This window comes from Felis catus, chromosome A2 (genome assembly GCF_018350175.1).
Source record: "Felis catus isolate Fca126 chromosome A2, F.catus_Fca126_mat1.0, whole genome shotgun sequence".
NCBI lineage: Eukaryota > Metazoa > Chordata > Mammalia > Carnivora > Felidae > Felis > Felis catus.
In genome coordinates this window covers 85,373,058-85,400,405 of record NC_058369.1, presented here as the reverse complement: position 1 = coordinate 85,400,405, position 27,348 = coordinate 85,373,058, and the positions used below count along the sequence as shown (strand labels likewise).

Genomic DNA, 27,348 nt, shown 5'->3' with positions numbered 1-27,348 from the left:
TCAAAATAAACAAACAAACAAACAAACAAACTTAAAAAAAAATCCCAGGGCTGTGTGGGATGATATAACAAGAATGGTCTCTGATCTGTACCTAGCAGCTTTATGAACTTGGATGGCTCAACCTGATGTAACTCAAGCTTCTTGTTTCTATTGATCTTGGTAGGCATTTAAAAAATATCCTGTTCATTTTTTGCACTCTTATTTGAGTATATGTGATTTGTAAACACAGATATTTGATGCTATGACTTACTTTATTTAGTGGTTTCCTCGTCTATAAAAATAAGGACTAAAATTCCTCCTCAAAAGCTCTGTGGTTTTATGAATTTACAACATAAAACTCTAATTCCAAACTATCCTATGAACAGTACTCTGGTTTGCTGTACATTATTCACACAGGTTTTTCAGTTTAGAGTATATCTGGATATCTAGATAACCAAACATTTTCTTCTGAGGTCTAATGTCAGGCCATCAATTAAACTAGATGGAAGGCCTACAGGCAAACATCTTTGTTCTATCATAGTATAGATCAGTAGATCTCAAACCTGCTTGAGATTCAGTATTGTCAGGAAGATTTATTTAAAGTATGCATTGTTGAGCCCTACCCAAAGGAATTGTGATCCAGTGGTTTACAGTGGGGCCTGGGTTACTTATTCTTATAAGACTCTCCTGAAAGCCTTCCTCTTATACAGAAGGATTTAGTAGTCTACACTATCTAGAGTAGCAAATGCCTAGTGATACTTTCAACGTGTCAATGCTTTAAGTGTGGTTGAGTCCTTTAGACATATTAAAAATAAGGTGAAATTACAACAATATCTTAGATAACCACATATCAGGGTCCAATATCCAAACACTATGGAAGTTTCAGGGGAGGAGAAAAAATTATCAGCCTGACAGATTCCATTTCCTACTTTGTGAATATAGAATATCCTTGGCCACATTTAGAGACATCACATTTAATAACAAGATATTAATAAACTTGTCTTGCAACTAAGACACTGGTAAATGCTTAGCTGTTAAAAGTCTGTGAGCTGGTAAAAATTCTTAGTTTGCTTAGTTACCAAAGAGCTTTTAGTTCCTTTATATAGTCTTCATGCTAAGTCTGATCAAACTTACTGGTCATTACTGGTCTGATCAAAATCTTCCCTCAATATTACTGTCAAGCAGTAGAAGGTCTGGAGAAAGGGAGGAGCTGCTGGTCATACTATCGAGAAAATTTTTGATACGTTTAAGTGTTCATAATTATGTGATTTTAATTTTTTTATAATATATTTGTGGATAGAGAAAAAACCATATCAAGTTATGGCTACTAATTTTTTAAAAAAATTTGTAATACACCTTAAGACAAAAATTAATATTTTAATATTTTATCTAGTAATAAGCAATTCTGAGATGTCCTGTCTGGGGAATGAATTATGTAATTTAAACTTTTTGGGGGGTCTTTTCTAGCTTTTTCCTTCCTTTTTACACTGCTGAACATGTGCGAAATTATTATTTTATTGCATAATTTGTTGAGTTAAAGACTATATGTCATGTGGACACGTTCTGAAAGTTCTAATTCCCTTTAATAAAGGACCCCATGTCACTGCTGCCAAAGCCAGCATCACTTGAAGCATTGCTGTTCTCTTCTTGGAAGTCAGGAATTGGACTCTAATTTAAAGAACACAGATAGATACATGAGAAGACAAAAAGAAATGAAAATGAATTAAGCTCAGGAATTAATTTAATGAAAGGTATAGTAGGAGGTGAAGAGAGGTGTTTTTCCCTAACATACATTGATGACGAAATTTGTGAGGTTAGGGCCTCAGTGACTGCTCCTCCTGATCCCATTATCCAGTGGCATGTGGTTGTTAGAATGAAATAAGAGGGAGGAAGAAGGGAGCAAAGGGAGGATAGGGCTAATGTTGATTTTTGCTTCAAGCTCAACCCCAGGGGCTGTAATTTTCATTCCAAAGCCTAGGGGAGGCAAATGGAGTGACCATTTAAGCTGATAACCCGCTTGAATTTCTGCCACACTTGTTGGGGGTGCGGTTCCTCTTGGTTCACACCAAGGGCCATAGGCCCAGATAAAGGATCAGGTCCATTTTCTTTTCAGTTCCAGCTTCTTCAGCCTCGGAGACATGTAAATGAATGAGTGTTACCCAGTAACAGAAGTCAATAAGATAATAAGACGTCATTTATAACATATTTTTCTAGAAAAGAATTTATATGCACAATACTTCTTTGTTTATTAATCCTTAAACTCTAAGCCTAAAGTACACAGTTTTTATCGGCACAAATTCCTCTTCTGACCTACTTTCTCCATCAGGATTATGTGTCCTTTGAAAATCTCTGGTGGGGGCGTCACCATTATTTGAATGCAGTGCAGCATGGCAGTGCCACTCTCTCCCTGCCTTTGCTAATCCTTGTTCCTTCCAGGTTATCAAATTGTTAGCTCGCCGTAAATTCATATTCATGGTTGTTTTTCGTTGTTGTTGCTTGAGTGTTGATGTTTTATTGTGTCTCACAAGCAGGCACACTTCATCTGTTCTGTGTAGGAGAAAATGGACAGAAAAGAGCAATTGTCTTAATATGCAGCCTCAAAGGGTCACTTTTTAAACTCAGATTATCTATCAAATCCATTGTTATCCCGACACCTTTATGAAATTGGAAGAAAGGTGAATTTTTACCTGCATATTCATGGAGAGCCCTTCCACAAATAATAATAATTTTAAACCTCTAAAAAATTTGGTGACAATATTTAAGAATTCCTTTGCTAATTTATGAAAGACTATTCAAAACTGTATTATCCAAATACATTTAATCCAATATCTCCTCACACACAGCCCCTTTTTAAGAAGCAACTAATAAATTCATAAAGGCTTATCTTTTATATAAATACATGATTTATAAATTTTATATAAATACATGATTATATAAATACATGAGATTGCTAAATACATGCCAAGTCTAGTTAAAACAACATGAGTGATTGAGAAAAGTTTATTTTTTTAAAGAACTTCATGGTGAACAGAAATTTAAACACAAGCAAAACTAGTAATCTCCCCAGCTCAAACTGGTGTCAACAACTGAATATCAATGAAGGTAAATTGTTAACATTATAATCTCTTTTTATTGCTCTCGGTTCCCTTGCGTTTACACAATGTGTATTCTACTGCAGTCTTTCAGGCTTGTGATTAAGATCAAGGACTCTGGGGTCAGACTTCTCAGGGAGTCAGGCCTGATTCTGTCACTTAATAGATGCTGTGAATGTGGGCATGCTTTTGAAACATCTGCACCACGGTTTCCTCACCTGTGTAAGGATAAAAATAGTTCTCATACATATGGTAGCCATCCATCTCAGTTTGCCACAGATAGTCTCTGTTTATACCAGTTGTCCTGAAGGAATTATTACTAGTTCCCCTTTCACATTCAAAAATGTCCCATTTTAAATGATAAAATATAAAGTCTTTTTTCTTATATGGCTACTGTAAAGAATAAGCTGATCCATAATTATATAAAGCACTTACAGAAATGTTTCTTATTAATACAAGATTATTATATTTCTTATCTATTTTAATTCCATGTAAAGAAACACAATTGACAAAGGAAACCCAAAAGAGCTGTCCATGCCCTTGCATAGTAACATAATGGAAAATGGAGAAGCATGACATCCTCAACACTCTGAAAATACTATTTTCAAAAGATCTGGTTGTGTCTTTTCTTACATCTAAGTATCCTAACAATATATTCTGTCAGTGGGTCCACAATTTAATAATTTAAAATCACTAGAATAATAAAATGCAAAAATAGAAAATAATGTTATCGGTAGAAAACATATATGGAAGTTAGTGTTGAGGTTTCAAGCAGCTGTTATTTTAGGCCCATAAGAGGTTATGTATCAGCCATAATATAACTGGATTTAGTTGCTGGGTAAATATCCTCTCCATAAAGGTATAAAAGCACAGATGGCCAACCATTAATACAACGGATGCAGGCCTGATATTCAGCTGATAAGCATCAACTTGCCTGTACTGATATTAAAATATTGAAAAACCCCAGGTGACTTTTTCCCACTTTGCTCACATGAGCTCTACCCCACCACCTTGGTCTCACCCAGGATCCAACAACTAAAAGGTTCCTTTCTGGCCCACCAGCAGGTCCCCAGAATTGGGTTCCAGCTTTAGTCTGTGACCTTTCTAATGGGAATTCCTTTGCTGTTCCTTTAATAATCCCAAATGGATGGCAGGGAAAATTATCCCAAAACATGAGCAAGTAAAGAAGAGTAAGTCTCCTCTTCCCATGTAGATTCATAAGCTGCCTTCTTGGGCAGTTCATGTGGAGTCTTCTCTAAAGTTCACTTCAAAGAAAACTGATGGGAACTCTTGGAAGGGCTTTCTATCATTTTCTTCGACAGCTTTTCTTAGTGGAGCATATGATTTTCCAGAATTATAAGAATAACCTCAGCAACCTCACTTAAAGCACATAACCTATTTTCCTGGATCATTCTGATGTCTAAATTTGTAATCATACTGTATTAGAGAAAAGTTTTTTTTTTTTTTTAAATGCATAATGACCTGAGTTTTCACTGTGGAGAGTAAGATAGTGAAATTTTCATTTTCTTTGAAAGGATGTCAAAAAAGAATATCCTTTTCTTTTGAAGAGCTTTATGAATAACAAGTGACACCAGCTACAGTTCCAAGGGGACACACATGCATTTTGTACCAGTGACATTGATAAGGTCAGGGATTAAGCTTCCTATGTAACAATAATTCAATAGTAATGCGGGAGTCGACATATGGGAGTTTCTTGACTCTCCACGGGGTTGCTTGCAGAGACCTGACTAGGGAATGTAATAAACAGTTTCTTCTGCTTCCAAGAAATTGTGCCTGAGTCTCGCTAAAGTGCCAGGGTGCTGGTGAAATGCTCCATCCCTAACAGCGCTCTGTGTTTGTACTAGCAGCTTAAGTAACTCTGCATAAGAATAATAAACTCAGGCATTTAGAGATGACAGAGGGTTTCCGAAATGTGGAAAAAAACCCCAACCAAACAAAAGTGGTCAAGGATCTTCCCCTTTCGATCATGTTTTTAACATGCTAAAATGAACGTTTTCACTGGTGTCAGTTTTGATGTGTGAATGCAGCGAACACTGGTTTTAGTAGTGGATTATACTAAACTTTTTTTTTTCCCTTTAATGCTTGGCATCCCTTGTGGCCGTTTTGGACTATAACTTCCTGTTCTTTACATGTTCTGATACCGTTATCCGTAAAAATGCAGCTCTTCCATCCTGATCCACCAGAACGTCTCAGCTGATGCCAGCACTGGGTTGTTTTCCTATCCTCTGAACTCAGAGATAGTGATTTCTGTCAATGGCACTACATATAGGCTAACCAACGGGCTCCCTGAAAGATAGCTACATCCTAATCCCCAGACCCTATAAACGTGACTTTAGATGGCAAAATTGACTTCACTGATATGAACAAATTTAAACTCTTGAGATCTGGAGATTATCCTGGGTAATATCCAGGTGAGACTTAAGTACAATTACATGTTTGCTTATCAGATAGTGATAGAGAAATTTGAAATCGAAGAGGAAGAGAAGGAAATGGGACCACAGAGGGAGAGACTGAAGTGAAGTGGTTTCAAAGCCAGGGAATGTCAATAGCCCCAGAATCTGAAAGACACAAAGAATAAGTCTCTTCTAGAGCATGCAGAGGGGATGTGTCCTGCCAACGGCTCAGTTTCAGCCTGGTGATACTGATTTTGGACTTCTGGCCTCCAAAACTGAGAAAATACATTTCTGTTGTCTTTAACCACAAAGCTCATAGTAATTTGCAACAGCAACACCAAAACTAACCCACCCTGATTCAGAAACTACACATGTATAGATTTAAATACCTCTTCTTTTTTAAAATACAATTTTCAACAAATCAAACACAGGTACAGGGGCACCTCAGTGGCTCTGTTGGTAAAGTGTCTGACTTGATTTTGGCTCAAGTCATGATCCCATGGGTCATGGGATCCAGCCCTGCGTGAGGCTCTGCTCTCTTTCTCAAAATAAACAAACTTAAAAAAAAATAGGTACAGGAAAAGTGCAAAAATATTCTGTACCAATGAGTTATCGTGTGACTTGGCACAAAGAAACCATACTTTCATCCAGACTGAAAAATCTGTGTCCTCCTTTGTCCCTCTCAATTCTTATTCTCCTTGAATGTAACCAGTGCCCTAACTTCTAACAGCATTGTTCAGTTTTGCCTGATTTTGAGCTTTTTATAATTGAACTATATAGTATATTTTATTTTTGTCTGACTTATTTTTTTTTGAGTCATTGACATTATGAGTAGAAGTAGTTCAGTCTTTTTTATTTATTTTTTAATGTTTACTTATTTTTGAAAGACAGACAGACAGACAGAGTGTGAGTGGAGAGGGGCAGAGAGAGAGGGAGACACAGAATCCAAAGCAGGCTCCAGGCTCCTAGCTGTCAGCACAGAGCCCGACGCAGGGCTCAAACCCACAAACTGTGAGATCATGACCTGAGCCGAAGTTGGATGCCCAACTGACTGAGCCACCCAGGTGCCCCAGTTCAGTCATTTTTTTTTTTTTTATTGCTGAGTACCATGCCTTATAGGAAAATATCATACTGTATTTATCCATTTTCCTGTTCATAGACATTTATGTCATTTCTGGATTGGGGCTACTGTGAATAAAGCTGCTATGAACATTCATATACACGTGTTCTGGCACATACATAGGAATTGAGTAAGTGGATCATATAGTATGCATATGTTCAAATGAAGCAGATAGAGCCAAATTGTTTTCCAAAGTGGTTATTACAAATTTATATTCCTTCCAGGAGAATATGAAAATTCCATTTGTTTTATATCCTTGCCAAATTTTGGAATTACTGTCTTAATTTTTTTTTATTAAAGCAAAAGATTTAGCTATTCTGGTATACTGTGGTATCTCATTATAGTTTTAATTTTTATCCTCTGGATAAATAATGATTTTGGATACCTTTTCAAATGTTTCTTGTTCATTTGGATATATTTTAGGGCAATTATTTCAAGACATTGCACATTTTATTATAGTTTATGTTTTTCTTCCTGATTTCCTGGAGTTCTTTATCCATTCTGGATATCAGCACTATGTGGGTTATAAGAGTTAAATATTTTTCCATTAGGCTTTCTTTTTAGCACATTCGATGTTGCATAAATGGAGGTTCCAACTTTTAATGTATTCCAATTCATTATTCTTTCCTGTTGGTGTGTGTATATATATATATATGTACATACATATATATATATATATGTATGTATTTAACAAATCTCTACCTATTCAAAGCCCATGAAGATAGTCTCTTATATTATCCTCTCAGGGGTTGTTGTCTAACTTTTCAATCTATAATAGACCTGCCTTCCAGAAGCAATATACACATTTATATTTGTACCAATTGAAGTTGAGAGTATCTGTTACTCTATACCCTCATCTATAGTGTTTCTTTTCTTTTTCTTTGAAAAAATATTATGCAAAGGTACATTATTATCCACTATATTCAGTAGCATCTCCCTTTAAGAAAATGTATTTTTATGCATACAGTTTTTTGTTATACATGGAGTAGAGGCCTTGATAAAAAGTAACGTATAGTCCATCAGTTTAAAAAATATATTAAGACTTTAAAATCAGGGAAAAGTATTTTTTCAGCAATGGTAATTTTTCTTTTTACATATCTATTCAGCAAAAGCATCAATAGTTCTTTAATTGCCACCATTAGTAAAATTTAGTCTTGCTACTTCTAGATCTGGGTTGAAATTTTAGGTGGAAAGGCTGTTTATGAGTGATATAAAATAAAGGCTAAATAACTATTCTTATATTATTTTTCATGCATTACAGTAACTGTAGGAGATTACGCATCATCTGCTCATGGTGGAATTAGATAGACATACTTAAGGCTAAATTTAGAAACTTATCTGCAAAATGATGTTTTGTATGACATTCATATACTGGGTTAAAGAGGCAGCAAAAGCTCTTAGATTAAGAAACATGGGTTTCTGTAAAACGTGGTAAGGGAAAGGTGCCGAAGTGGATTTATGAGTGATCTTATCATCTATTCTGCAAGGGATTGTGTTCAGTTTCAAGAGAGGGACTCCAGAGCCAGAAAAAGAATTCCTTGATCTAGATTCCACAATAAAATCATCATGAGTAGATCCGTCTTAGATTAAAACGTGAAAAGAAAACATGGGATGCAAATGACTATTTTCTATAAACTACATAAGCTGGATAAATGATATGTTAGAAAGAAACACTAAATTTAAATAAGATAAAGGGAAGGATGACAAGAAAGAATGCTTGACTTGAAGAAAAATTTGGACTTGGAGTATTTTGCCTGTTTTTAAAAATATACTTAACAGAGAAATTGAGAGAATAGAAATCCTTTGATGAATAAAACATCAATAACTGTAAAAAGGTTGGGACTAAGAAGTTGTTTTAGACTTATCTAATGGAGGCTTTCTTTTTTCTCTTCCAAATGTATTAAGAGAAGGAACTTTTGACAGTGACCTATGACCTGACCTTGAATGTTATTCTATGTGCAGGGTATGGAGACAAGAAGGCAGTAAAGTTATCATCTAATAAATAACAATTTTTAAATTGATTGTATGCACTAGTGTGTACTAGATAGGCATAGGGATCTCTTTATAGATGAAGGATTTTAGTCAAGAGAATATATGGCTTCCTAAAAACAAACAAAAAAAAACAACAAGAAAAAACAGAGAGAATACATGACTTCCTAAATCAAAAATTAGAGCTTCAAGTAAGTTATGAGATTAAACAGGAGGCATAGTTCTAGCCTAAATCCAAAAGGAAACATTACTTGAAATGTTTTTATTTATTTTCACAAACTTAAGTTATTTATGTTTTTATTCTGAGTATTGTATCAGAGGAAACTAGAGGTATACAAATTGAAATTTAGTTAAGTACACATGTCTAACCATTGTTCAGAAATTATGTAACTGCTTCTGAGACACTAGGATTAGGTGCATGTGTAGCAATGGAAATAATATCAGGAAAGAAGAAAAAGCATTTTCTAGATAAAACTGGAAAGAATTCCATCTATGTTGAGATAGAGGTTAAGAGTAGTTTTTAAAAATCTTAGAAAAGACCAGTGCTAGAAAGGATCTTATTAATTGGTTCAATTCTGTTATTTACAGATGCAAAAACTAAGGCTGAATTAGATGATATGTATAAGAGTAAAAGGCTGGTTTTAAGACCAAGATTGTTGTTTGCTACTGATTCTCTTTCTAATAAATGCCTCTGCCACCTGGCTGTTTGTAACCATGGCTCTGCTGCCTGCTCCCTCAGTAAGCCCTGCGTAAATTGCTCAGTATTGGTAGCCTTGTTGACTAATCATGCTGTTGACTCACTCATTGTTTGTCCTAATTGTGGCACAAGCAAAATGAGAATGCCAAGTGAATTTGCTCCTATTACTTTTGTAAAAGGAAAAACAAACAAACAAACAAACAAACAAAAACCCAACTTGTTTGTACCAGCATTGTTCAAGTGTGATCCTCCATAACTGGAGAGAATGCCAACAGTTGTTACCAGTCCACAACGTGGTAAATACAGAAAATCCTAGTACAGACATTGACATCTACCGAATCTAATGTTAAGAAATCTGGGCTTTTATTTTGTATGGCTGAGTTGCTGCTGTTAATTTTCATGTGCCCAGATATTTACTTTTATTATGTTACAAAAATTAAAACAAAACAAAACAAAAAAACACTTGTTCTTCACCACTGATCATTTGAAAAGGATTAGGCTATAACACTGTCTCAAATTCCCTCCCTGATAAATGACAAATACTTTAAGTCAGGCAACATCACCTGCTGGGACATATAATCCTTTCTCTTCTCTTCTCCTTCCCCCTCCCAAATTGGGTTGAAAATTAAAGGACTCTTACAGATCCATTTAAACAATTTTCATTGAATATAGTTTTCCAGTCTCTTTAAGGTATTCTGGAAGTTTCTAAAATAAATAATAAAATTTTTAAGAAGTGCCTAGATTGGGGGAAAATGAGTCTGGTTAGGTCTAATATGTGTAAGAATGAATGTGTACTCAAAGTGTTAAAGTGTAAAAAACTTTAGAGTCAAGCTTTCCTGGATTCTGGATTCCAATCCCAATTTTACTACTCCTTAGCTATAGTGGATCAGCCCCTATTTGACTCCTCTAACAGTAGTTTCTTTATAAGACATAAAGTATTATATACAAATCTCATAGTGCAAAGATTAAATATATGTAATTAAAACACATCTTAGTGCCAGAAAAAATAGTATGTTATTAATAAAGGTAAGTCATTCTCATTTCTCACAGGAGAAAGTGAGAATTGGGAAAGACTTCATAGAAATTATAGTGTTAGTTAAGCCTTAAAAATATGGAAAAGTTAGCCAGGCAAGTAAGACAAAGAAGACTAGTGTGAACATAGCTGATAAGCATGACATAGTAAGATGTTTTTCAGACATTACAGGTAGCTGTACTGCAGGAACAAAAAAGATCAAGGAGAAAATACCAGGTGTTAGTGCTGAGGCGCTAAGAGAGTGGGTCAAGTCATGAAAAACCTTGCTTTACAAACTTGTAGGCATGGGATTTTCCCTTTAGATAGGACATTTATAACCTGGGTACATGGACCACCTCCTCCCCACCCTCCCACCCCCGCCGCCCTCGTTGAACATCGGAGTGATACCTGAATGAATTCCAGGGTATCAGTGACATCCTGAAGTGTGCAGCATTTTATGACTATAATCGCATAGGAAATTTCTGAGGAAAAGAAAGGCTGTAAGACTTGCTAGATTCTTAAAGTGCCCCCACAGCTTCTGACATGCTCAGAATAATCAGTTTAGAAATAGGAAGTCACTGAATAGACTTAAAGTAGGACAGGAGTGCTGTGTAAAAGCCATCATCATGCTTAACTTTTAGATGGTAGTTAACTCAGGTGGAAACATGAAGCTGATGTGAGAATTCCACTTGATTTGTAGGGTAGGGTCACAGTTGTTGTATCTGTAGCATCCAGAACACAGACTGCCTCAAAGTGTCCATGTTTTCCCAACATTCAGTAAATATTTGAACAAAGGATAAGACTGATGGCAGGCAGAGAAATTATCTATTTCATGCAATTATCCAGTCAGAGATGACACTACAAGTGTCTAGAATTAAAGAGTGGTAATTGGAATAGAGAAGAAAGGATAGATTCAAGAGACATTTTAGAGGTAAATCAGCAACACTCAGCAACTGATTGATTGGCTGTGAGGGAGGAATTGAGAATGATATCCTGGTTTATAGGTTGGATGATGGATTCCTGTGCCATTCTGTGCCTGTCTTTAAAGATAGTTATCTTCTGCTGCCTTGTATTGTATTACTACAGCAAAATAATGAGCCTGTAATTGTTCTACTTTAATTTACTAACTTAATTAATCCTAACCAACCAATGAGATATATGATTTCATCATCCCCATTTTATAGATGAGTAAACTTAGGCTCCAAAGAATTAAGTAATTTTGCAAGACACAAAAGATGTGGCAATGAGAGTGTTTACCCTGACACCCTGACCACACTGAACATGACAGAACTTATAGGATTATAATGAAGATAAATGATTATTTATGGAAAATCTTAGAAAATATTATTGGACAAACATTTGCTTCATTATCATTATTAGTAATAACATGATAATTAGGCAGATGGGTTTTTGCAAGGGAAAACTGTGAACTTTAGTACAGCTTATAACAGTCATTTCTTTTAAGGGAAAATTAGTTTTGAATCTAAAATAATTAGCTTGAAGATTTGTATTGTATTCATATATCAGTTGGGGATCTTCAGTACCAAAACTTAGGGAGAAAGCTTTTCTGCACAGATGATATAGTTGTGCATGGCCCTTCAGTGCCTCTCACTTGTGTCTATCTCATGCATTTTTGAGACCCTCCAAATTCTTTGTAGAAACAGGAGAATTGAGCCAAAGTATAAATTATCTGTAATCTTCACACAAAGCTTTGTGAAGAAAAACAGCCTCATCTTTTGGAACACCTTAAATTCTTTGTCAAATTATTTTTGTTTGTTAAGCCATTGTCTTTGTCAAAAATTCACACGTAAATGCATAGACTCCAAAAACCATTCTGCTAGTCACATACTGATATTAATTCTCTCCCAAACAGCATAATATTTAGAATAAATTTGAGACTTAAGGCCAGAAACAATATTAAGGACTTGAAGATAATACATTTTTATTTTCTATTTTCTATGACATAGAAAATAAAATGGGAGGACATTGTTTAGATAAAGCGAGCAGGGATATTCCTCAGATTAGGTGCCAGTTAAGATCTGAATCATAAGAAGGAGGCAAGCTTGGGAAGATCTTAGTTAATTTCCTTGGCAATCACCCTGGTACTGCAATTTTCCACAATTTTGATGTGTTCAACAGATCTCTGAATAAGTATTTCTGGAAGGAACTATTTTTATCCCTATGAATTTTTATTTTTAATAAGCAATTCACATATATCTTCTGTATATTAAAATTTGAAAACCACTTCTTTACTAAGAGAAAAGTGAAGGAGACCAAGTCCTCCAGCTGAATGTGTTCTCATCTTCCATGAGGGCCTGTGGACTATGGAATTTGAGTCACACAGACTTACATCCAAAACTTGGGAAAGTTACCCAAGATTCATCCACAGTTTTTTCATATATTTATGCAGAAAACAGTAGGACCTGGTTAGTAGGATTGCTGTGGAGATTAAATAAGGCAGTGCACACTTTTTTGGTAAATTGATAGGTACTTCATATATTCTCAGTAGGTAGTAGCTAGCATGAGTAGTAAGTTAGGAGAGACAGACTAGAAAAAGATGAAGAAAAGTATTTTTAAAAAAATCATTTGGGGCTCCTGGGTGACTCAGTCAGTTAAGCATCTGACTCTTGATTTCAGCTCAGGTCATGATCTCACAGTTTGTGGGTTCAAACCCCATGTTGGGCTCTGCACTTACACGGAGCCTGCTTGCAATACTCTGTTTCTCTCTCTACCTCTCCCTTGCTCTTTCAACCTTGCTCTCTTTAAAAATAAGCAAATAACAAACAAAAAAATCATTTGCTTTTTGGGGCATCTGGGTGGCTTAGTCAGTTGAGCATCTGACTCTTGATTTTTGGCTAGGTCATGATCCCAGGGTCATGCCCCATGTTGGGCTCCATGCTGAGTGTGGAGCCTGTTAAAAGTGTCTCTCTCTCTCTCTCTCTCTCTCTCTCTCTCTCTCTCTCTCTCTCTCTCCCCCTTGCCCCTTCCTCACTTGTGTGTGTGTGCATGCGCACTGTCACCCTCTCTCAAAAAAAAAAAAGAATCATTTGCTTTTGCACTGAAATTTGAGAATTATTTTTGCTAGAATTTGGAAGCATTATAACTTGTTATTGGTATACAAATTTTACTTCAATATAAATTAGACATTAATTCACAGACCTTATTTAGCAGGATCAGCTCAGAAAACACTGCAGAGTAATGCCCGAAAGCTATGACAGTGCACAAATAACTTGTTTAAAATGGAGACTTTCATCTTGGAATAGAGACTAACACTGATGAATGATAGCTACTATGCTTCAGGTGCTTCACACATTTTCCCTATTAGCATAATTGTTCCACACGATAGGTATTATTTCCATCATTCAGGTGGGAGCACTTAGGCACCAATAATTTAAATAACTTGCCTGAAGCCACATAGCTAGTCAGATGCAGTGCCAAGACTTGAGCATATATCTGTCTTCAGACATCAGACTTTATTCCAGAAATGCATTTGGTTAAAAAGGCACAAAAACAGAACATAAAAAGAGTTTCATTTAATTATCTGTATGTCTTAGGTTAATATGATTTTTGAACGTGAATTGTACTAACTTGAATTAATTGTCCACTAGGACGTTAAAAGACAATCTTAGTTATTCTTACATTCATTATTTATGAGTAATAAAACTTGCAAAGCTTTAAAATTATGGAGGTACAACTTGTATTTTTCTTTGATGAAGAGAAACCAAAGGCGAATGCCTAACTAGAAACCTGTTTATCCACTTTCTGGTTTTAGGGCATAAAGTGGCTTGTTTTACTTAATCTTGCTAAGTCACTTGAACTGTGTAATGTGAAATCCCTCAAATAACACCATCCCAACTCGCTACACCTGTCGTTTTGCCTAGTAAACTATGTTTTGCTTTTTGAGATTCAGGAGAAAAACTGGCTATAAATCAGTGGAATGAAACTTCCCTCCCCATTAAAAAGACAACTCTGAGCTGTTAATACTCAGGTCAAACTTTTGGTTTCCCATAGCCTGTCAGTTCCTCTTTTAAGTGTGTCTTCTTTCCACAAAAAGATTTTACTTGTACTCTGAAAATTAAAGAGACAGTCTTGGCTCATGGATGCAATAGCATTTTGTAAAATAAATATGCTTTGTGTCCATATTCTGCTATTCTCCTTGAAGTGCCTCCAGGAATGATAAATATTTTGTTTCCAGAGCAAAAGCAGAAAAGTGCAACAATAATCTTCTCTTTTGAAAGACTGAATGATGCTGCATCCACTCCATCTCAAAATACCAACATGTGAAATTTGGAATCAAAACGGTTTCCCAATCTAGGATGAAGAAAAGAGAAATTGTATAGACAATGTATATGCAAGCCATTGTATACATGATGAGTCTTAGGCTTTTCAAAGCTGCAGGAAACGTCGTCAGATCCTTTGTGTTTTCTCTTGAAAAGAATCAAAGGCGAGCTCTATTACTTTGTAGAGGCACACTCCCGAGGACTCCCTTCAAGTCTCTTCTCCAGCAGCTGAGCACTGAGAGTCACTGACCTTGTATTTTAGACAGTGTCAGGGGAGAGAGATAAAGAAGAAAGGAGAAAAGAAGTTTTCTGCACTGAATGACTGGCAAATGTGTTTAAAGTGAAATGAACATGTCTCTACTGTCCTCTACATTTTTCCAACTTGTTTCTTTGTTTTGAAGCCAAATGCAGTAATTTGGCTAAACAGTGAGTCACACTGAATGAAATAATGTTTAGATAAAATAGCTGTCTTTTTAGGAAAACATCTCTGTATTTCTTTGTTCACGAAGCCTGGTTCTTTAGATTTGAGATTTTATTGTATACAGTTTATGATATTTTTCTGTGTGCAAATGAAAATGGGTTTAAGAATGCATCAAGTGAAAGCAGAGTTCAAGAATTTTGGTTGGTGGGAGAGCTGGGTTATTAAAGTCCAAATAGTCTGTCTTACTAAAAGTTGTGGGTGGTCTTCCATCATCCTGAAAGAATCTAGGGATCAAAAAAATTTGGCAATACAGAGCTGTTTCCCAGCTAGTGATAACTGGGATTCCTTTCTTTGTGTAGTTCAACATTTAGTTAGGTGTGGTACAACCAGACTCCTGGATGAGAATATTTTTAAATCATAAAGGTCTGTGGAGAAAGTTTGCACTGCCTGATTCTCGATTAAAGAGTAATTATAATTCTTCAAACTGACAGAAGCTTAAATTGAGCCACCAGTATTATCAGACTCTTATTTTTAACTGAGCACATCATGAAGAAGACTGTTAACCCAGTTATTTTCCAAGACTTTTGTCTATGCATATTCATTTCTATGCAGATACCTTATAGTTTAGTTGTACAAATATTTTATTCTACTTTATTCACTCACTATCATATCAGAAGATAATCTTACTCTGAGAACCCCTTAGTAGCAGAAATATCTTCCTACCACAGACTTCTAAGTGATCATGTCTTGCACTTTCTCAGACTTTTTTTCCACTGGCACCTTACACAGCTTAGGAAAAATCAGCCACTTTGGTTTGATACACAAGGAGTTTGCATCCCTGCCTGTTGCTTGTGTGACATTCAAGAAGTTTGCTTTTTGGCATGTTGGTTGACTCCTTGCTTCTGCTTAACAAAGTTCACCCAAATCCTCTTCTTTATAACCTCCAAAAACTTCCTATTATCCTTGGATCTCCCATCTCAGGACTTCTATTCAAACTCTTTCCATTCCCTGGAAAATGTTTATTTATTAACTTATATTTATTCCTTGGGCCATGGCTTATATGACACTTCCCTACAGCAGCTTTTTCTGACTCCTGATGTGTGGCAGCCACCCTTGCCTTATACGCTTATCCTGTCTTCTACCATACTTTGTTGGTGTTTGGTAAATGTTAGCATTTATCACTGTGATTATTAGTTTAATAGATAAAGTGGTTCAACTAATATTTGTTGAATGAAGAAATAACGTCAAGCATTTCCTTCTGTTTAAGATTTCCTTGTTATTTCCAGGAGGCCTTGACCTTCCTTCTTTAGTGCTCCCTTGATTTCCTGAGTCATCTTCTTGTACTCATAGCTGTTTGTATCTCTCCCATTCTGCACTATCCACTTTGAGGAGAGAGACCAAGAACGTTTATCTTTTTACCTAGCCCTGGCTTATCTACTGTCTACTGAATGATTGAAAAAAATATATACCTCAAAAATATTTTAATTTTGTGTAGAGCTAATATACTATATTATATAAAAGGTAAGCTTTGTGTCATAGAGAATTGTGGCATGAAGGTTTAGAAAACTTTGTGGGGGGTGAGATGTGACAAGAGACCTCACTCAGCATATGGAATCTTTACTACTCTTGCTACAACCAAGGGTACTGACTAGAAGTTCCCACTGGAAGGCCACAATGTATCCAAAGGAAGTTTTGTTGGAAGTGTGGAAAACCAATAAATAGTTCAAATTTCAGGATAGACAAGTATTCAATACTACCATAAGGATCTTTCCATATGATGGATCTGGTATAGTCCCTTGGGGGATTGTCGTGGAGTAGTGGGGTCTGTTGTATTCTGTGTGCTCTGAGATTTTGCTGGTATAATATACCATGTCATCTCTTCACCCCTGCCCTTTACACACGCGTTGGTTTGAGGTATTGTCTTCTTGTCTTTAAACTTTTACGTCTCACCATCCAAAGACCTTTAGCGCTAATATTTTAAAATTGTTCCTCCTAGTCTTGTTTTCATATTGAATATAGCCTGCTTTCGAAACTTAACAGCATGAAAAAATGCTTTCTATATCTCCAAAGCTCTACTTAAACAATTGTAATGAAAGTATAATATCACATTTGGTAGAGACGCACTCATTTACACCATTCTCCAACTGTTATTATATCCCTTTCCTTTTTTTTTTTTTTTTGTGGCTTTCTCTTGTGTTTCTGCTTTTGTTTTGCTAACTACCTTGCATCTTCTGCTTTTGAACACCTTGCCCCAAGGCAGTTTTTCCACAAGTGTCAAGAGTTCTAGAAAGGAGGTGTCAGATCAAGTGTTTCCTCCTCCACAAGTTTATCTCCCTTGTTTACATCTCAAGTGGACACTCTGAAGCTGAAGCCCTCCTGGCAGTAGGAACACCTATGATAATGATGACTCAGCACATCCTTGCACCAGCTCCACAATGGCCTCAGATTTGGTTCTGTTTTCCACAAGTTCCTCCCAGTTCAGACAATCTCAAGACTTTTTAGCTATTTCCCAATTGTACATTCTTCATACTTTGAGGTAGAATCTAGCTGCCCCTTTCCATGCAAGGAGCCAGAGATTGACACCTAACATCCTTGAAAAGTGCTTTCATGTCTCCCAAGTGAGCTTGGAGGAAGGGAAGTCAGAATGTATAATTCTCCAGTTGATTGAACTGTGTAACACAAACAGAGTATGCTTTAGGTAGGGGAAAGAAAAGCCTTAGTTAGGTTTTGGTTTAGTTTCATTTTTTCCAGAAGAGACACAGTTTTATTTCTGTGGTCATATTTCTAAGATAGGATTTTAAACATATCCTTTCTTCCTGTCAGATTTATAGTAATATGAAAGATTACATTAGCTTTACAGATATTGTACAACAGTAGATAATACTTGTAAACAGTGGAAAAGGAATTATTTTCATGGACATTTTTATTGCTGCAGGGAACATTAGAGATTATTATCCTTAATAAATAATCTCATTCTTCTTTTATTTTGTAGATTTAAGACCTAAAGTCAGGGTGGGTAGAAGGGAGAGATTGGGGGGAGGGGGAAAAATCAAGCCCCTTATCAGCAAATGGTAAAGCTGTTACTTCAGCTCTGGTTGGCTAATTCCAAAACCGATCCTCCCCTCTTGCCTCCATAAGCCTTACCTTTTAATAGGAATAGATTATAATCATGTAAACCCAAATATTTGAAATTTGATAGCACTTTTTCTCATTTCCTTGGCTCATGCTCAAAATTTTTAATTCACCAAGATTAAAAGATCATAAGACTCAAAATAGCAGAAAAAGGGTAGAATGTGAATGGACAAAGAACTTTGTCTTGGATTCAGAGGCAGTTTTAGCTGTACAGTCTAGTCCCACACCCTCCAATCCATGGTGTTTCAGAATGTTTCAAGTGATCTTCCAGGCAGTCTTTAAGAGAAAACCACTGAGGGAAATTGAGCAAATATCAACAGACTGGAGAGCTGACCTCATCTAGGGGATCAAGGCAGCCTTTATGAAGCATCCAATTTCAGTTACATTGAAACTGCTGCTTGAGTTATGAGTGGAGGTTAAAAAAAAAAAAGGCAGGAGGAATCCTTTCAGCAGGAGGAAGAACATGCACAAAGGCCCGGAGGCAGAAAGGAGGAAGGCATGTTTAAAAATATGAAAAGAAGGCCAGAAGGGTGAGAACACAATGAAAATAGGCAAATAGTGATGATTGAGGTTTTCTAGTGAGCTAATCTCAAACCAGATCATGGTAAGGACACGAAAAACATCAGATGTTGTTCTGAAAGTAATGGAAAACCATGCCAGACAAGAAGAGGGAGCTTAAAAGTGGACTGACCATATAATTTAACATCCAAACTATGACTCCTTTGAGAGTGCAGAAGAGGTACTATAGATGATTTTGCTGGAAAAAACTGGACTGTCTGGAGCAAACTAGAATAACTTTCCTTCTGAAAGGCTCCTGTATATTGGCTGATTTTCCCTCTGACACAACTCCTGGGAGATATTCTGTCTCTACTGTTGTCCTTCCCTGGTCAGGCTTACTGAATAGAACTGTTTCCCATATTCCTACTTTCATCCATTTGGCATTTTGCTAGAACTTTTCACCTTTATGTGAAGTGATGTTTGACTCTGATCTCATTTTCATGTAGCCTTTCTCAGACTTGCTATGCTGGTTTCGTAAGAACACCATCCCTGAGAAGTTTTGATCATTCTCAGGTTGTTTGGAGTGTGGTCACCCCATCCCTCCCCCTCTGCCATGCTTCTCAGATTAGCAAAGAAAATTTGAGAGGCAGAAGCATTTCTTATACTACATTTGATATTGCACAGATTCATGGTGTATGAATGTAATATAAGATGTATACCACATAATAGAAGCCCAACAAATAGAGTTGAAGTCTGTCTGATTTGAAAAACAAGAAGATATTCAATTGAATTCATGGATTAAGGGACTCCCCTTGCTTTGAATACTGGCTCTAGCCTCTTTTACTCACTACTGTGTGACCTTGGTTACATTGCTCAAATTCTCTGAAATTTGGTTTCTTTATGTGTGGAACAGGAATAATATTAAGGCCTAACACAAAGGCTTTGAATGCAAATTAAATGAAATACATTTATAAAGCACATAGAACCACTATTCCTAATGGTAAACCCACATGTGGTGGCTATTTGGGGCTATTATTTTTGAGCAAATGTGGTTTTAACAACATGCCTTCTAGCCTCTCTTTGCTACAGGAATTAGGAGCTGTCTTTTCAGTCTGGTGAAGTTTCACTGCTCTTTTCTTTATCTGCCTGTTTGTCCTGAAGGGACAGGTGAAGTTCAGTTTCTAACCCAGTTTCAGAATAGTGAGCCTCGGGGAGAGGATGGGTCATTTAAGCCCACTCTACTTAAAATTCTTCTGAGATAAGACATTCTGGAGAGGAAATTATCCTGTCAGTAGCAATACCTCTGAAGTAAAAGATATCCTAAGGCTTTACTTTGAAATCTGTAGATGTGCATTTTGCCTGGGGGAGAGCTAAGGTTTATGTTGAGAAGGTCATGGTGGGCTAGCCAAACAGAATAACAGAATGTTAAGATAAGATTTGCAATTGTTGTAAGGGCATGTATCTTCATATTTGTGTCCTCTTATTTGAGCAGTGTCTAGTCAGCTGTGATAAGGGCTTGACACATATATTGATACATAAATTAATAACACATCCTGAACTTTAAATCTAATTAACAAGTAACCACTGCTTACGTTTCTAATAGAGGGACCCCTGGGAATTGATTTTCAATCAAGTAAACTTCTGTCTACCTGTAATGTATAAAAGGCCAAAGATAATGTAGTATTCTGAGTGAATGAGTTCCCCTACTTAATAGCTTAACAAATATGTATTGTTCATGAAAGAGAAAGACTCTCCATCCTCCTCCACCAAGATCACATTTCTGAGCACTTGAATGAGTTTTTATTGACTTGGTCACCACAGAAATGTTAAGATCTCTGACTAGCTCAGCAGAGAACAAAAGTTAGCTCTTACGTGGTTAGAAATAGAGTGTTATTTATAGACAGAATATATTACAGTATATTAAATTATGTTGTAATTGCTACAGCAATATATTGACTATATTCAAGTGAACCCAGAAGCTTTCATTGCTAGGGTTTGTATTCTGGGGGAATGTATTGTTCTCCTAGCCTTGGTTAAATTCTCAAGGCTAACAGTAGTTTCAACTATATGAAGAAAAATCCATGTCAATACATGAATTTCAGGTAAGCATATTGTGCTGCAAATTTTCCCTCCGGGAGCGTTGGCATGGAAGGCATTACAGTAATTTTCCATCATAGAACTCTACAGTAATACAGATTTCAGGATAGAAGCATGCAATACATTTTTTGTGTGTTTTTTTTCTTTTTTTAATACTATTTCCCAGGAGATTTTCCCAGGGACTTAGAGACCTGCACTGCCCTTCGTGGGGCCACTGTGTTTTTTAATACTACATATTCTCAGCCAACGTTCCTTCTCAATCAGTTGAGCATGTTCTGAAAAACAGCACAACTAGTTCTACCTCCAGTGCTATAAAAAGGTTGACATCATTGTTAAGATTTAAAGAAATATAGGACAGTGCTACTCTTTGACTTGTTTAGATGAAAGGCCAGTAATTGTGCTTCACTTCTCTCACCAGCCAAATCATGAAATCAGTCATGTTCTCTATCTGTGACCAAATCATTCAATCATTCCTTTATGTTGGATCTGCATTAAACCAAAATTATGGATTCTTCAGTCATTCTTGTTATAGATAAAAGTCCCATTGCACTCATCTCTTTCTTCTAAAAAAGAGTTTTGTTTTGTTTTGTTTTGTTTCCCAAGCTCCAGAGTTCAATTATGGCTAAGTAACAGCAATTGAAATAGCATTTAAACAAAATAGGCTTGGCTTCTAGGTTTCCAACAGGGCACTTCTTAAGTAAATCTTCCTTGGTTAACAGCTGTCAACTGTCAATGGGCGGCAGGTAATTAAATTGGAAGATAGCTTTATGGCTCAGAAAAATAGATAAAATCCTTGGACCAGAAAGGTCTTAAGTTAATGCAATTATTGCTCCCTCTGGTATTTGAATTAATGAAAGAAATTGATTATTTTCTGATGAAACAGATGAAGAGGAAAACTGCCATTGTTTGTCTCTTGCAAATAAAATTCAGTTGAGGCTGAGATCTCAGCCTCAGCTAAGATCACACTCTTAGTTTTATTTCAGTATAGATTAAGAAGAGAAGGGAAAAAGAAAAATAAAAAGGAATATTTTGAGAAAGTAGTGGCACTAAACAAACTATGATAGAAAGGGTGAGAAGGTGGTAGGTAAGGGCTATGAATACCTGGAAGATATGTGAGCCAGTAAGAATTTCAACAACAGGAAATGAAAATGTATGGATTTTTTTTTTTTTTAACTTATATAACAGAAGTAGTCCAGTGATTGAGTAGCTCCAGGGTTGGTTCAGAGATCAAATCGTTTCTTCATCCAGGTGTTTTTTTTTCCTTTTGAAAAAATTTTTGCTTGCCATTCTCAGCTGGCAATCTTCTTGGTAAGCTGTAACTGCTGCGGATATCATATCCTTATATACCAATGTCCAGAGGCAGAAAAGAAATCACCTCTTATTTTATGCCAGTCTTTAAAACTGAAGGAACCTCTTCCAGCACCCTTGCAGAAGGCTTCCCTTTAAATCTCATTGACCAGAACTAGTCACATGTCACATATAGACCACTCACTGGCTGGGGGGTGGTGGGACAACTGTGGTCGGCATAGACCCACTCTGCCTACAGGGAAGAAGGGGAAAATTATCTCTTAGATGGAAGGTCAACAGTGTCTCCTGTTAAAAGAACACGCACTGATCCTCTACTGCGTGCTGGTGAAACATCTTGTGAACTATGTATTAATATAACTAATTTATAGATGAGGAAATCAAAACTGGGCAAAGTGAGGTAGTTTTCTTAAAATAACATACTTAATAAGTGAAGAAGCTAGGATTTCAATTCAGAACTGTCTGACCCCAGTTGTATACCCCCACCACAGTATCACGCTGCTGCCGATACGTCATGATGCACCTTCAGTTTCAATTACAGAGCTTCTCTTTTTGGATGAAACAGTCAATGCATCTCTGTGTTTTGCTTTTCACTTTAGACTTACTCCCCTCAGAGTGTCTTCTCAGGGCTTCCTCAGAGCTGTCTACTCTCAGAGACTCACATCATCCATGAGAAGAATTGCAAAACTCTACCTTCAGATTAGATATTTCTAATGGCAAGTTAATATTCTAATTTTACATGTTCATGGGACATATCTGCTTTGATTTGAATTTAAGCTATCAACACTCAAGTAATCTCTGTACCAAAGAAATTTCCCTTTCACATCTCCCAGAAGTAGTAAAGGCACGTTCATTTCTCCTGTTCTCAGTTTACAGCTTCCCTTTACCCCAAGACCAGCTTCATATAAAATTATTCCAAATCCTTTTTTTTTAAAGTGTTCTGTACATCAACTCTTCCTTTCCATTCTTAGCATATCAGGTCTTCAGCAGCATCATATCTGGACTAATCAGCATCTGTTAGGTTTCCAGACTCACATACTTCAAAATTATCCTGCCCCTCAAGCAAACTATTTTCCTTAAAAATGACTTATTATTTTATACTCCTGTTCACATAATCTGAGTACATTCTCCATGTGAAAAAAATGAAGTATTAAACATATGAATAAATAAAAGTCAGGCAATCTGGTCCTCTATATTTTCTGCATGTGTAAGGAATTATTCTTCTTACTTTTCTGGCTGACACTTGATGTCTTTTCCCAAGTCATAATAATGTAACCCATGTCCCTATAGGACAGACACTCTGTTAAGCACTTCATGTATATCAGCATCATATATGCTTGAACCTCACAACACCCTATGAGGTAGGTACTATTATTATTCTGACCTTACCCGTGAAGACACTAGAGTACAGAGGGAAAAAGGCACCTGCCAAGTATATATAGAAATGGCAGAGCTAGGATTCAGACTCTAGCAGTTGGGCCCCAGAGGCCATGAACTCAGTCACATTTTACTTCTTTAGTCTATGTATTTCACTGGAGTGTTACTTACGGCTACATGTCGAACATCTATTCTTCACCCCAAGTTATAACCTTCTCCTGATATTTTTATATAAAAAATGTACAGCCATGAATCTCCTCCATATGATGAAAAGCAAGCTTTATGTCTCCTGAATTTTAGGCAAAATCAAGGCCGTCTTTGTTTTTGCAACTTTTGAGAGACGTTTGTTGGGATTCCTTATTCTCTCTCATATTCTGAACTCTTTCATTTTCCCCCCCTATGTCACCAAGAATCTCTGACCTAGCAGGGACTGACTTTTTGTTTTGTTTTGTTTTGAGAAAATACAGGTAATTTTTTTTATTTTTTTAATTTTTTTTCAATATATGAAGTTTATTGTCAAATTGGTTTCCATACAACACCCAGTGCTCATCCCAAAAGGTGCCCTCCTCAATACCCATCACCCACCCTCCCCCCACACCCCCCATCAACCCTCAGTTTGTTCTCAGTTTTTAAGACTCTCTTATGCTTTGGCTCTCTCCCACTCTAACCTCTTTTTTTTTTTTTCCTTCCCCTCCCCCATGGGTTTCTGTTAAGTTTCTCAGGATCCACATAAGAGTGAAACCATATGTTATCTGTCTTTCTCTGTATGGCTTATTTCACTTAGCATAACACTCTCCAGTTCCATCCATGTTGCTACAAAGGGCCATATTTCATTCTTTCTCATTGCCACGTAGTATTCCATTGTGTATATAAACCACAATTTTTTTATCCATTCATCAGTTGATGGACATTTAGGCTCTTTCCATAATTTGGCTATTGTTGAGAGTGCTGCTATGAACATTGGGGTACAAGTGGCCCTATGCATCAGTACTCCTGTATCCCTTGGGTAAATTCCTAGCAGTGCTATTGCTGGGTCATAGGGTAGGTCTATTTTTAATTTTTTGAGGAACCTCTACACTGTTTTCCAGAGTGGCTGCACCAATTTGCATTCCCACCAACAGTGCAAGAGTGTTCCCGTTTCTCCACATCCTCTCCAGCATCTGTAGTCTCCTGATTTGTTCATTTTGGCCACTCTGAGGGGCTGACTTTTTTCCTGAATGACATCCCTCTACTCTTCCTTGCTCTCCTCATGAAAGAAGTTGTTCCAGTTTCTGGGCCAGCGGCACCACTGCTGCCAACAGCATCACCTGTCTGTCTTTGAGACCTACTGAGGCTCAGTAACTTAGAATTGTAACTAGGTTAGCACGCCACACAGCGCTCAGCATCTCAAATCTCCTGTTTCCAGATCTGTCATCTAGTCTCTTGTTTAAATCATCTTTCAATGTCCTTTGTTCTTATCTTCTCTCATGATTTACTTCTCAATACTCTTCTGAAGTATTTTTATAACTTCTTAATGGTTTTTTTCCACATAGAAAAAATCTACACTTTACTCTCAAAGTATGGACGCAACATCAGAGACTATGTTTTGTGATCGTGTGTTAGTAATTTTAGGGGTCTAGTTCCTTAAATTAAAGGAAAAAGAGAAAAATAGAAAAACGTGTATCTACTTGTTCTAATTCCATACATCTTTTTGATAGCGATTCAAATTGATAATACTATACTAATACTAACAGTAATAATATTAGAATTTATTGACTACTTTCTCTTCATTAAATTCAAACATTTACATGTAATAATTCAGTTGATTTTCTTGGGAACTCTTATTAGAAGGTGCTATTGGGAATTTCTAGAAGTGTATTTGTGATTCAATGTCTAAAATTTAGAAATAGTACATCATTGAAAGAGTAAAATGTGCAAGCAAACTGCTTTCTAGAGTTGTCACTCTCTTATGATCATAATCCCAAGAAAAAATCAGTCCTGAATTGTTTGGATGGTTCAAATTTATCAACAATTTAAAACTGAAAAAATGAATGGGAAAGTCTTAAATTGTACAAAGAAGCATTTTGACTGGAAGAAAATTGATTCTGCTATAATGACTATTGATTTTTAAGTTTTCATGGTACATCCATAGTCTTCAAAGTTCAGCTATACAGGCACATATTTTACCCATAATGTAAAAGAAGTTAAATGAGCATGAATGAGTCAGTGATCACTGAGGTAAAAAATCTAAAAATTCAGATCATCTGAATATTTGTAATTTTCTTTTTGATATAGGCATAGGCATACTCTCATTTAAACAGCATTGACTTCTGAATGAGGTATGGCTTGTTTTCACATAATTTATAGAAAAAAAATATCAAACTAGTTAGAATTATGTTGAGTAAGCAGGAAATACCAATCCTAAAATGATAAATGTATTGAGTATAACCATAAAATATCAAGAGAAGCTAAGAAGACATCACATTGTCAATGATTTTGTTTTTGTTTTTTGGTTTCTTGCTCAGTCTGCTCACTTACTAAATTTTTTTGTTTGATCTCTTTTACTTTTGAGCTGATGATAGCCAGTAATAAAACTGAGTTGGGATTCTTGCAAAATGTGAATAATTTTGCAATAAAATAGTATTACCATAAAATATAGCATTGCATTTATTGCTTTATTTATGTTTTACTTCAGCAAAGAGGCAAAAAATAAAAATATCCACTAACACAATTCTATTTTAAAATTAATATATTATTGTAGGGAGGTAAATAGATCTTAACTTTCTTAGTAAATATTTATATAAAATAATTTTCATTAAAATAATAGAATTGTAGAACCAGGATACTCTATTTTCACTGTGCTGTTCACTATTTCAGAGCTTCGAGAAACCAAGACCTCTGAACACTTCAGCCTGTCCCACCATCCTTTAGACTACAGGATATTATTAATGGATGAAGATCAGGACCGGATATATGTGGGCAGCAAAGATCACATTCTTTCCTTGAATATTAACAATATAAGTCAAGAACCTTTGAGTGTAAGTTAATTATTTTCATTAGGGCCATGTCGACTTTGTTTTATTTAAAAATCTTGGGGCGCCTGGGTGGCGCAGTCGGTTAAGCGTCCGACTTCAGCCAGGTCACGATCTCGCGGTCCGTGAGTTCGAGCCCCGCGTCAGGCTCTGGGCTGATGGCTCAGAGCGTGGAGCCTGTTTGCGATTCTGTGTCTCCCTCTCTCTCTGCCCCTCGCCCGTTCATGCTCTGTCTCTCTCTGTCCTATAATAAATAAACGTTGAAAAAAAAATTAAAAAAAAATTTTCACATACAATGAAAAAATTGTGTATTTCATTAGAACTATAGAAACTACTGGCCACATGTCAATAAATAATTGAATGTTAGTGCTTCTTTCATGAACTGAAAATATAATCAAGTCAGTTCTGTCTGTCTAGCTTCATAGATTTTAACACTCTAAAAACTGAAACTAAATGAAGAAATACTTCCTGTGTGTATTTGTGTGTGTGTGTGTGTGTGTGGGGGAGAGAGAGAGAGAGAGAGAGAGAGAGAGAGAGAGAAACATGCAGTATAGCCTGACGAAATGATCAGACTAAAGGAAGATCTACCTTGTCATCTGTATGTAATCCAACAAGGCTTAAAGGAATTAAAAGGAATATAGTTATTAAGGACACTGTTCTTTGAACAAGTGTGACCTATATTTATCATTCTATTTCACAATAAGGAAATAAATTTATCTTTATTGGAGTAAAAAAATACAAAATAATTGTTAAAAATTTGTCACAACAAGATTTCTGAATTTATTATTTTAACAAGGGTCAATGAGCTGGAAATTCAAAACAAAACAAAACAAAACAATAATCATCACCATCAGAGACTTGACCCAAGGGTACAGTTACTGAGAACACTAGCAGAGTATTTTAGAGAGGGAATCTCTTGGATGC

General features: G+C 36.2%; 1 protein-coding gene across 1 annotated transcript in view; it reads left to right on the top strand.

The window, feature by feature from the left end:
• Nucleotides 1-27,348, top strand: part of SEMA3C (semaphorin 3C) — a 182,808-nt gene that overhangs the window by 60,699 nt on the left and 94,761 nt on the right. Inside the window, exon 3 of the mRNA XM_045052314.1 lies at nt 26,270-26,430. Coding sequence (XP_044908249.1) covers nt 26,270-26,430 — 161 coding nt within the window. The remainder of the gene's footprint in view (nt 1-26,269; nt 26,431-27,348) is intronic.